The following is a 12,298-nucleotide window of genomic DNA, read 5'->3' on the forward strand; positions in this document are numbered from 1 at the left end:
ACTCCTTCCTTCCTGATCCTCGGACCCCTGACTTCGTGACTCCTTCCTTCCTGATCCTCGGACCCCTGACTTCGTGACTCCTTCCTTCCTGATCCTCGGACCCCTGACTTCGTGACTCCTTCCTTCCTGATCCTCGGACCCTTGACTTTGTGACTCCTTCCTTCCTGATCCTCGGACCCCTGACTTCGTGACTCCTTCCTTCCTGATCCTCGGACCGTTGACTTCGTGACTCCTTCCTTCCTGATCCTCGGACCCCTGACTTCGTGACTCCTTCCTTCCTGATCCTCGGACCGTTGACTTCGTGACTCCTTCCTTCCTGATCCTCGGACCCCTGACTTCGTGACTCCTTCCTTCCTGACCCTCGGACCCCTGACTTCGTGACTCCTTCCTTCCTGATCCTCGGACCCCTGACTTCGTGACTCCTTCCTTCCTGACCCTCGGACCCCTGACTTCGTGACTCCTTCCTTCCTGATCCTCGGACCCTTGACTTTGTGACTCCTTCCTTCCTGATCCTCGGACCCTTGACTTCGTGACTCCTTCCTTCCTGATCCTCGGACCCCTGACTTCGTGACTCCTTCCTTCCTGATCCTCGGACCCCTGACTTCATGACTCCTTCCTTCCTGACCCTCGGACCCCTGGCTTCCGGACTCTCATTCCTGCTCCCACCCCGCCATCTTGCCCCCGGTCCCAACGTCCTCAGCCAGGACTTCAATCACCCGTAGAAAGGACTGTGACACCTTGGGCCAGTCGCTGCCTCTCAGCCTCACTTACCTCACTGGGTGGTTGTGGGGATGAAATGAGGAGGGGGAGAGAGAGCCGTGCACGCCACCTGAAGCCCCAGGGAGAAAAAGGTGGGATGGCAATCCATCCACAAACAACCCACTCCTGGGGTGACACAAAGCAGAGGACACTGCCTTATTCTGAGCCATGCCGTTCGTCCAGCCGTCTACCATCTGGTACACAGGACGAGACCCTCCCTGCCCGCAGACTGTCTCTCCAGAGTGGTGCATGCTCTGGTTATCTCCTGCTTGGACTACTGCAACGCGCTCTATGTGGGGCTTCCTTTGAAGGTGACCTGGAAACTACAACTAATCCAGAATGTGGCAGCTAGACTGGGAGAAGCCGACGAGACCACATAATACCAGTCCTGAGAGATCTGCATTGGTGCTGACCTTGAAAGCCCTAAACGGCCTCGGTCCAGTATACCTGAAGGAGCGTCTCCACCCCCATTGTTCTGCTGGACCTCCTTCGAGGGCCTTTTGGCGGTTCCCTCCCTGCGAGAAGCCAAGTTACAGGGAACCAGGCAGAGGGCCTTCTTGGTGGTGGCACCCACCCTGTGGAACACCCTCCCATCAGATGTCAAGGAAATAAAGAACTATCTGACTTTTAGAAGACATCTGAAGGCAGCCCTGTTTAGGGAGGCTTTTAATATGGGCAGGAATATGGGCTGGTGTGGGGGACTCCCTGGTCCTGAATGGGGCAACTGTGCCCCTGAAGGACCAGGTGCACAGCCTGGGAGTCATTTTGGACTCACGGCTGTCCATGGAGGCACAGGTCAATTCTGTGTCCAGGGCAGCTGTCTCCCAGCTCCATCTGGAACGCAGGATGAGACCCTCCCTGCCCGCAGACTGTCTGGCCAGAGTGGTGCATGCTCTGGCTATCTCTCGCTTGGACTACTGCCATGCGCTCTACGTGGGGCTACCTTTGAAGGTGACCCGGAAACTACAATTAATCCAGAATGCGGCAGCTAGACTGGTGACTGGGAGTGATATATTTTGATGATACAGCGGCATGTAAATATTTTTATAAACAAATAAATATTGTGAATGCACAATGAAACAGATGGCTAGAGGGACCTCTAACTTCTCTTTCTCTCTCCCTGAGCCATACAGGTACCTCCACAAGGTCTAACAGGATTCCAGATTAACTCCCACCAGCAGGTAACACTACTCCTGGACCCCAGTTACCTTCTGAGGGATGGATGCTGGGTGATTCTCCACGATTAACCGCTTCAGATAATGGATCCACAGACGTTTTTCTTCCTGGTTCCTCACCTGCGGTAGCAAAGGCCAGCATTTGGGGCATTTACCTTTCCTTTCCTTTCCATTCTTTTCTTTTCTTTTCTTTTCTTATCTATCTATCTATCTATCTATCTATCTATCTATGTATTGGTTTTCACATATTACATTACAATACAAATGTACCAAAGCCAACACCATTTCCTCCCCATACAATTACATTTATATTTCCTCAATCCATCATATTATTATTTTCTCCCTCTGCCCCCACTCGATTTTCCCCACATTATACAATTTACACTAATCTTTGCATTCTACAGTCTTCTCGAGTCATCTAGATATCCTTATTCTCTTTCCTTACTAATTTTCCTTCCACCCAGTACTTCACATTTTAATCTAGGCATATTAGTGTTATCTTTTTCTGAGCAATATTTTGCCATATACTCATCAAAACATTTCCGCTCCTTTATAAATTGTATGATTCGACTGATTTCTTATTTATAGCAGTTAACTTTGCCAAAATTAAATATTCATTTAGTTTACAAATCCCTTCTTCCTTTGTGCGTATAGTTTGTGACTTCCACCTAGCGGCAGTCACTATTCTATCAACTGTACTTGCATATAGAAAAATTCTTTTCTTCCCCCGTGGTATCTCTTCATCTATCAATCCAAGAAGATATGTCTCTGGCTTCTTTGTTATTGATATTTTGGGTGCATCTTCCACAGCCGGGTATCTCAGGTGTATAAAAGGATGCACTTTTTGATGCACTAACACACTTTTGAAATCCACAAAGCCCTGCGGAATGTTTGGGGGCATTTTTTGTGCTTTCATTTTGCCTTCCAGCTCGGCTCGACTTTGAACCCCCCCCCCCCGGAGCTCACCTGTACCACGTGCTGCTGTTTGGGGATGGAGAGGTCGGAGATTTTGAAGCTCATGGGGTCCTTTGTGTTCTCCTGCAGAGCCAGATTGCAGCACTGTAGAGTCAGAGGCAGGAATAGAAGAAAAATGGAATGGAAACGGCGACATCTCGTCCAACCGTTTGGCGTGAAGACAGCAGTAACATTTGTAGAGCAGCAAGGATGATCTTGGAAGTGCCCTCGCTGCCTTCAGAACAAATGCTCTTCCAGGACTGAGCTATGAGATTAAAAATGAATCAACAGGCAGAGACTCTGCCTGAAGCAAGGAGGAGTATAAACAGTGCCTGATTTGCGTACAGTGGTGCCCCGCAAGACGAATGCCTCGCAAGATGGAAAACTCGCTAGACGAAAGAGTTTTCCGTTTTGGAGGTGCTTCGCAAAACGAATTTCCTATGGGCTTGCTTCGCAAGACGACAATGTCTTGCGAGTTTCTGCTGGTTTTCCCCCCTCCCCCCCTTTTCCTAAGCTGCTAATCAGCTGATCCGATCAGCAGATAAGCCGCTAAAAGCGCTACTCCGCTAATCCTTCAATGGGCTTGCTTCGCAAGACAGAAAAACCGCTAGACGAAGAGAATCACAGAACGGATTCTTTTCGTCTTGCGAGGCACCACTGTATAAGCTAAACAAGCTCAGGGCCCCACTCTCTTGGGGCCCCCCCAAAAAAATTAAAGGGAAAAAACCTGGATGTACATTTCCAAAATATAAGATAAAAACAAATAAAATAAAACCTACCTACAGCAACAGTGTTTTGTGTTGTGTAGGCTCCTGTGATGTAAGTCATGGGCCTCACCCGCTAGCCTGCTCCCTAAAATATCACCAATTTGCTCCTTTCTATATATAGGGTGCCCACATTCTGCATGGACTGGTTGCAGGGCAACATACACAAATGTCTTGAGATACTGATTAGGTCCATCAGTTACCATATAGCATACAGTGGTACCTCTGGTTGCGAACGGGATCCGTTCCGGAGCCCCGTTTGCAACCTGAGCAGAACGCAACCCGCGTCTGCGCGGGTCACAATTCGCCGCTTCTGCATATGCATGTGACATCATTTTGAGCATCTGCGTGAGCGGTGAAACACAGAAGTAACCCTATCCAGTACTTCTGGGTCACCACAGGACGCAACCTGAAAAGATTTAATCCGAAGCATTTTTAACCTGAGGTATAACTGTATATTCAACACAAAAAACAGGGACATAGGACAACTGGACATAGAAAGGGCCTTCAGTAGCGTAAAGGGTAAAGGAACCCCTGACCATTAGGTCCAGTCGTGGCCGACTCTGGGGTTGCGGCGCTCATCTCGCTTTACTGGCCGAGGGAGCCGGCGTACAGCTTCTGGGTCATGTGGTCAACAGGACTAAGCCACTTCTGGCGTACCAGAGCAGCGCACGTAAATGCTGTTTACCTTCCCGCCAGAGCGGTACCTATTTATCTACTTGCACTTTGACGTGCTTTGGAACTGCTAGGTTGGCAGGAGCAGGGACCGAGCAACGGGAGCTCACCCCGTCGTGGGATTTGAACCGCCGACCTTCCGATCGGCAAGCCCAAGAGGCTCTGTGGTTTAGCCCTCAGCGCCACCCACGTCCCCCTTCTGTGACTCTACATGCCCCCAAAATCTGGGCCCCTCGTTCTTCCTCCCCACACCCTCCCCCAGCCCCTCTTACAAAGATGTGGCTCTTGTAAACGAAGGCTTCTCCGCGGCGCTTGGCGATCAGGACCACCTTGCTGAGGAGGAAGAAGACCCTCTCCTTGCGTGCCCGCGGCACCCGGAACTGCCCCTCCAGGACCAGCTCCCCAAAAGCCCCCAACTCTGGGCCTGTCCAGCCAACCAGCTGCCTCTGGATCTCCTAGGAAAAGGGCAGAGGCATGGGGACGGAGGGAAAACAAGGAGACAGAGCTCAGCTCCCAAAGAGGAAAGAGTTACTAGCCGCAACTTAATAATAATAATAACAACAATAATTTATTATTTATACCCCACCCATCTGGCTGGGCTTCCCTAGCCACTCTGAGCAGCTTCCAACAAAACACTAAAATACAATGACCTATTAAACATTAAAAAGCTTCCTGTTAATTTGTGGGTGAACATATCAGACGACACAGTGGTTCTTCAAACAGCTCTTGTTTATTCACAGGCCTGAACAGAACTGAACTGAAGGGTTCAGCCAGCCTGCTTATATAGAGCTCCACTACAGCGCAACAGTAGCCACTTTCTGTAACTATCCAATCACTGAACATCACTTTCGATCCCTTATTTGCATATGTGGACCTGAGTGAAAACTATCTACAGTATCCCCCTGCTGGCCCAGGGTGAGAACTTCAGTACATAACACTTCCCTGAACAGGGCTGCCTTCAGATGTCTTCTAAAAGTCTGGTAGTTGTTGTTCTCTTTGACATCTGGTGGGAGGGCGTTCCACAGGGAAGGTGCCACCACCGAGAAGGCCCTCTGCCTGGTTCCCCGTAACTTGGCTTCTCGCAGCGAGGGAACCGCCAGAAGGCCCTCAGAGCAGGACCTCTTAAGAGTATGGCCTGTTTAGAAATAGAGGCGGTTTTGAGTTTGCCTACTGGTTGAATGCAGTATTGCGCGACATTGGATGCCCCTATTTTGCAGGAGGGTTTCAGGTGAATTCTGGGACTTTGGGCTTGCAAAATTAAAGCGGGTTTATAACGCTCTGGTGCCCCAGCACACATTCAAAAAGCAATGCCTTACGGTCTGTAAATAATAACACCCTGAAGATTCTGGGCCCCAGGAAGATTAGACTGGCCTCGACCAGAGCCAGGGCCTTTTCAGTCATGGCCCCGGGCTGGTGGAACGCTCTGTCACAAAAGACCAGGGCCCTGCGGGATTTGACATCCTTCCACAGGGCCTGCAAGACGGAGCTGTTCCACCAGGCCTTTGGTCGGGGTTCAGTCTGATTCTTTTATTTCTGTATAAGAACAAGCATTAAAGAGGCCAGTGTGGTGTAGTGGTTAAGAGCGGTAGACTCGTAATCTGGGGAACCGGGTTCGATTCCCTGCTCCTCCGCATGCAGCTGCTGGGTGACCTTGGGCCAGTCACGCTTCTCTGAAGTCTCTCAGCCCCACTCACCTCACAGAGTGTTTGTTGTGGGGGAGGAAGGGAAAGGAGAATGTTAGCCGCTTTGAGACTCCTGAAGGAGAGTGATAAAGCGGGATATCAAATCCAAACTCTTCTTCTCTTCTTCTTCTAGCCTGCACACAGGTCCTTATAATATCAGTGGAAACAGTTGCTCCTGGCAAGTATTAACTGCTTTCAATTTTAACCTGAGGATTATCATTTGTTCAGTTTCAACTTTATTTTTAATTTATCTGAATTAATTTTGGGGCACATTTTAATCGATTGATTGCTTATTTTTATGCATATTGCATTATTTATATGATGTTAGCCGCTCTGAGCCCGGCTCTGGCCAGGGAGGGCAGCATACAAATAAAATTATTATTATTATTATTATTATTATTATTATTATTATTATTATTATTATTTGAAAAGGAATAGGGAAATGCGTTGCAAAGTAGGGTGCGCATGTGTGTCAATGAACGCTCAATGGCAAGATGCGTCAAGAGCTCATAAGCAAATCAGGATGATTGCTCATTGTCTGTGCAAATGAATCAGACCAAATGATCAATTAAGGGAGGGACAAAGTCTAATTGTGGTGCAAAAGTTCCTGCAAACAAATACTGAATCGGTAGATAGTCTGGGGGGGTTCATAAGCTCCAAGGGGAAGGGGACTGGTCTGATTTGATGATAATAATAGTACTAATAATAATAATAATAATAATTTTACTATTTATACACAACTGGGTGGGTTTCCCCAGCCACTCTGAGTGGCTTACAGCATACAGTGGTACCTCTGGTTACGAACGGGATCCGTTCCAGAGGCCCGGCCGACTGCGAAAACTTTGTCACTGGAGCATACACTTCTGGGTTTGCTGCGTTCGCAACCCGAAGTTTACGTGTCCAGAGGGATACGTAAGCAGAGGTAGGACTGTATATCAAAACATAATAAAACATCAAACAGTAAAAACTTTCCTATAATGCGATGTGTCATATGCATTTTCAGCAATGTATAATGGATTATTTCCTCCGACATGCTCAGGTTGCTGTAACGGAGGCAAGTACCTGCTGAAAGATCTTCTCTGCCATAGCACCCAGAGAAGCAAACATCTGGCCGGTCCCCTCTTGAGGACCTCAAATAATTCTGGTGTGCCCTCGGCACAATCAGCTCTTGAGTTTCCCCCTTTTTAATACCTGCAGCCGGGTGGCATGTTCCTGCTTGCGCTTCATGTCGTTGATGTACCAAGCCACAGCCGTCATGGTGATGCTCGCCTCTTCCACGGCGTCGTAGCCGGGACTGCTCTTGTCATAATGCTTTGCCAGTTCCTGGGAAGGGAAGGCAAAGTCTGCGTTGCTTGATGGAGATGGTCAGGAGTGAGCCGGCAATAATAATAATTTATTATTTACACTCCGCCCATCTGGCTGGGTTTCCCCAGCCACTCTGGGCGGCTTCCAACAAAATATTAAAATACAATAGTCTGCCAAACATTAAAAGCTTCCCTAAACAGGGTGACCTTCAGATGTCTTCTAAAAGTTTGGTAGTTATTTTTCTCTTTGACATTTGGTGGGAGGGCGTTCCACAGGGCGGGTGCCACTACTGAGAAGGCCCTCTGCCTGGTTCCCTGTAACTTGGTTTCTCACAGCGAGGGAACCGCCAGAAGGCCCTTGGCACTGGACCTCAGTGTCCGGGCTGAACGATGGGGGTGGAGACGCTCCTTCAGGTATACTGGGCCTTTGAGGCCGTTTAGGGCTTTCAAGGTCAGCACCAACACTTTGAATTGTGCTCGGAAATGCACTGGGAGCCAGTGTAGGTCTTTCAAGACCGGTGTTATGTGGTCTCGGCGGCCGCTCCCAGTCCCCAGTCTAGCTGCCGCATTCATTACGACCGTCCAGAAGGATGTTATGGTTGATGGTGTCAAAAGCCACTGAGAGATCCAGCAGAACTAGGAAGCAGCTCTCACCTTTGTCCCTAGCCTGCCGGAGATCATCAACCAGCGCGACCAAGGCAGTTTCAGTCCCATGATGAGGCCTAAATCCCGACTGGAAGGGATCCAAATGGTCCGCTTCTTCCAATAAATTGCACGAACCTCATTTCTTAGAAGAAACAAGGTCTGCGCCCGAGTGCCGGGCCTAATGACTCTTCTCGGTATGTCTTGCGGAGACTGAAGGTCCCCACCTCATCACAGCCGGCTGTGTCCCTTCCTCTGCAGGGAGTTTCCCAAGCAATCTGAGACTACGCCGACGCTCCTCCTTTTGTTCTTCTCACTTCACACCTCCCCTGGTCCTGGGAGACCAGGGCGGAGGGGAGCTTTTTGCAGCAGGCTCCTTCACTGGCCTGACTCATTTCTGCCACTTTGAACAACCGCAAGCAACACGTGGCTAATAACGATCTAGCAAAAAAATTATAACATTATATTGTTTCACACTTCGTAAGCAGAAAGTATGTAACCCTTGCATAAAGTCACAAATGATAAGAGTCAAATCAATGTTCCATGAACAAAATTAGGAAGCGTGTCAGCATCAAAGAAAACTGAAACGAAGGCAAATTGTCTTTCAACAGTCAAAATGCTGTGAAAGTGTGGCAATAGGTGCTCCAAACATAGAATCGTTTTTCCACATAACGAACTGTTTCAATGGCAATTCTTCGCTAGCAAATAAGTTGTCCCTACAGGTACTTCAAATAGAAATAGGTCAGCAATCCCTTAACAGTGCAAAAAGCTGATCAACAACAAAAAAGCTGTGAAGCAATAGGATGTTACACACACATTTTTTGTTAGATCATGATTAACCGCATGTTGCTTGTGGTTGTTCAAAGTGCCGGAAATGAGTCAGGCCAGTGAAGGAGCCTGCTGCAAAAAGCTCCCCTCCGTCCTGGTCTCCCAGGATCAGGAGAGGTGTGAAGTGGGAAGAACAAAAGGAGGAGCGCCGGCGTAGTCTCAGAGTTTTCTGTTTTTGCAACGCAGGGGATTTCATTTCGGCCACTTGGCTTTTCTCTTTTCCTGCTTCCAGTTCTGCTCCTCTCTGACACAGACTCTCCCTGCTCACTAAGTCCTGTTGCCCCTTCAGCATCCGGCACCTTCTCTCCCCAGCCTTCTCCCTCTGACCACTCCGCGTTGTCCCTGGGCTCTGAGCCTTCTTCCCTTGCAGAGTACAACCGGTCCACGACAGAGGGGCTTCCTCGCTAGGCAAAAGACTCTGAAACTAGCCACAACAGCTGTGATCGGCCTCCATGGTCGGAGATCACAGTGCGCCTAAACACCAGCTGCTGGAAGCCCTAGGAGGGGCCAGCGTTGCTCTTGTATTCGAATCCTGCTGCAGGTTTCTCCGCAGGCATTTTGTTGGACACTGCGACAAGACAGCCCTTTACACAGCAGACCTCACCAACTGATGCCGAGCAAAATGTGGGACCTCTGGCCCACAACCCCCGAGAAGAAGCCAAATAAGGTTTCTCCTGGCAGATTGGGACAGAAAAATTAAAGGTAAAGGGACCCCTGACCATTAGGTCCAGTCGTGGCCGACTCTGGGGTTGCGGGGCTCATCTCACTTTATTGGCCGGGGGAGCCGGCATACAGCTTCCGGGTCATGTGGCCAGCATGACTAAGCCGCTTCTGGCGAACCAGAACAGCGCACGGAAATGCCGTTTACCTTCCCGCCGGAGCAGTACCTATTTATCTATTTGCACTTTGACGTGCTTTCGAACTGCTAGGTGGGCAGGAGCAGGGACCGAGCAATGGGAGCTCACCCCGTTGCGGGGATTCGAACTGCTGACCTTCGGATCAGCAATGCTCTGTGGTTTAACCCACAGCGCCACCCAGATCCCGACAAAGATATTACTGCTTCCTTTTTAACCACAATTTTACTCGAAAGGATTCCCAATGAACTATCCTTTCGGGAAATAGACAGAATATCCAAATGCACACAGCCATAGTGTGACCTTATAACCCTCGACAGCTTTGCCCTTGTCTTTTTAAATATTCCAGTTTTATACTGCGATGCCAATGAAGGTATTTGATTGACACTGCAACAACCAGGTGCTGGACTAAACAGGCCCTTGGCCCAATACAGAAGGTTTTATTGTCTTATGCAAAGCTGCGATCACAGTACAAGAGTCCAGGAGCTTCGATTCCCAGAGTTGATCCCTCTTCGCAGGAAACTCTGGGAAACGTAGCCCTGCCTGGGAGGGGAACGGGGGGAATCTCTTAACAGTGCCCAGCGTCCTCAACAAACTGCAACTCCCAAAATTCTTTGTGGGGCAGCCATGGCATCCTAGTGCTTTAAATGTCTGGTGGAAACGTTGCTCTAAAGAGCCACTTCCAAACCTCCGCAGCCTTCCTCCCCCTCGCATTTTCCCACTCTGCCCAGACCCTCGATAAGCCCGCCAGGGCCCAATCCTGACCTGCAGCAGCAAATGGTATTTCAGGATCCGTTGGACCGGCTTCAAGAGATACGTCTCCAGGGGCAGCGAATGCGACAGAGTGGCTTGCCTCTCGCGGAAGAACTTGGCCAGGGAGTCGTTCTCCATGCATTCCCGAAGCACCGAGACCGAGCTATGGGAGGGCGAGAAATGGGGCGTGTGATTGTTGTCTTTTAATAATAATAATAATAACAACAAACAACTTTGAGGGGGTGGGAAGGAAGGGGAGAAGTTGGCGGAAAGGGAAGAGGGCGTCAAAGGAAGGCTGTTTCCTTGGGCCGATCTAGGATTTTGCTGAGCGGAAGTCATCTTGACTTTCAACAGCTTTCGCCGAAGTTTCTAGTCCTCAGCAGGGAAGAAAAAACTGCTCCTGGACATTTCAAAGGCGCAGAGCTGCAGCCCGTTGTGGCATGCATTGAGCATGAGCAGGTTGGAAGGCGTGAGCAGGTTGGAAGGGAAGGGAAATAAAAGATCAGAATGAATTCAAATTAGAGGCCAGGCGGAATAGCTCTGTCTTACAGGCCCGACGGAAGGAGCCATCACTGAGAAGGCCCTGGCCCTGGGGGAGGATAATCTGACTTCCTTAGGGCCTGGGACCTCTAAACTATGATTATTCATGGACCTTAAGGTCCTCTGCGGGGCAGACCAGGAGAGGCCGTCCCGTAGATATGGTCTATACTAATGAAAAAAAGCTGGTCAAGAAGGAATGCAGCTACAAGCAAATTTAAATAATCTTCTTGAATTTCCTGAGGTGAACAGCCTTAGCACTTCCAATAAAGCAAGGCTTCTTAAAATACTGAAGATGAAGTCACTAGCTTTGTGTTAAAATAAGACTATTGTGGGACCACAGGTGATTTTCAAACCACCAACTTAATCCTCAGTGGTATACTTAATTTAAAAAACAATCTGATGTTACTCCCATCACTTATATTGCCACAAACCCACTCAAAAGCTCATTGCACTGGAGCCTGCAATGCTTGAGATGATCCAAGCCTACTCCAAAAAATTCTCTTGTCTGAGATAATATGGGAAGGGATGCAGACAGAGCAACAGCTGGCTAAGAAGTCACAAATGACCATGAGAAAATGTGTGCTACAAAAAATGGCATATACAAACCCTGCAGACTCCCCTGTTCCACCTTCAACTATATATCCGTAAATAAGTATGGAATGTATTATTTCGACAGCTAGAACCCACCATGATCCAAATTAAGGGCAGCCCCATGTTGGTTTACCCATCTCAATGGTTTATCTTTCTGCTTACTAAAAAAATACTTTTCACCAAACTTGCACTTAGAAATTACGTTGCTAACCTGGAGGACCACTGTCCAAGCAAATAAGGAATGGAAACTGGCGGAAGAATATAACATGAATGAGAAGCAAAAAATTCAGCATAGCGAGAGTGATCTGGGCAAGATTTTCCTCGAAGTCGGGGTTGAGAATGATAGGTTCGGGGGCCACCAGGGGATTTTAGCAGAAATGCGCTACGAGGCCCAGACATGTGCCAAGAAAGAAAGACTTACTTACTTTGGGTAGTTCATACAGTACAAGGTGTAGATATCAAACTCTTCACTCTGCAAGAGTTAATTGAGCCACGTTAGTGTGCACTGAGGTGCCTAAGGCTTGTTAGTTTTCAACAGCCAGTAGGAGGCGCTATAACCTTACTTAACACTGGGCTTTAGGGACTCTCTGCCTCTTTCCAATGCACTCTGCAACCTTTTCCTGAACAAAATCTTAGCTGAGGGCAGGGGAGAGAGTTCTCTTCCGATTGCTTCAACAAGCCAGCTCCTATGCTCTTGAATCACTGTATTTTTCGCTCCATAGGACGCACTTTTAGCCTCTTAAAAACTAAGGAGAAAAGTCTGTGCGTCCTATGGAG

The 12,298-nt window shown here is 48.7% G+C and overlaps 1 protein-coding gene and 2 long non-coding RNA genes across 4 annotated transcripts in view; 1 reads left to right on the forward strand and 2 right to left on the reverse strand.

The window, feature by feature from the left end:
- Positions 1 to 4,272, forward strand: part of LOC309537043 — a 67,476-nt gene extending 63,204 nt beyond the window's left edge. The window contains exon 3 of the long non-coding RNA XR_014221785.1: positions 4,155 to 4,272. This is a non-coding gene — a long non-coding RNA (uncharacterized lncRNA). The remainder of the gene's footprint in view (positions 1 to 4,154) is intronic.
- The window catches only part of LOC309537044, a 101,729-nt gene that overhangs the window by 20,968 nt on the left and 68,463 nt on the right, over positions 1 to 12,298 (reverse strand). The gene's annotated exons all lie outside the window — the stretch shown is intronic.
- The window catches only part of PLEKHG2 (pleckstrin homology and RhoGEF domain containing G2), an 83,099-nt gene that overhangs the window by 20,968 nt on the left and 49,833 nt on the right, over positions 1 to 12,298 (reverse strand). For both annotated transcript variants that reach the window (XM_082230940.1, XM_082230939.1), the window contains exons 6-11: positions 11,947 to 11,993; positions 10,403 to 10,553; positions 7,201 to 7,332; positions 4,600 to 4,782; positions 2,901 to 2,993; positions 1,968 to 2,054 (exon numbers count right to left, since the gene is read on the reverse strand). In XM_082230940.1, coding sequence (XP_082087066.1) covers positions 1,968 to 2,054; positions 2,901 to 2,993; positions 4,600 to 4,782; positions 7,201 to 7,332; positions 10,403 to 10,553; positions 11,947 to 11,993 — 693 coding nt within the window. The remainder of the gene's footprint in view (positions 1 to 1,967; positions 2,055 to 2,900; positions 2,994 to 4,599; positions 4,783 to 7,200; positions 7,333 to 10,402; positions 10,554 to 11,946; positions 11,994 to 12,298) is intronic.

This window comes from Podarcis vaucheri (assembly GCF_965113315.1).
Source record: "Podarcis vaucheri genome assembly, chromosome: 7".
Classification (NCBI taxonomy): domain Eukaryota; kingdom Metazoa; phylum Chordata; class Lepidosauria; order Squamata; family Lacertidae; genus Podarcis; species Podarcis vaucheri.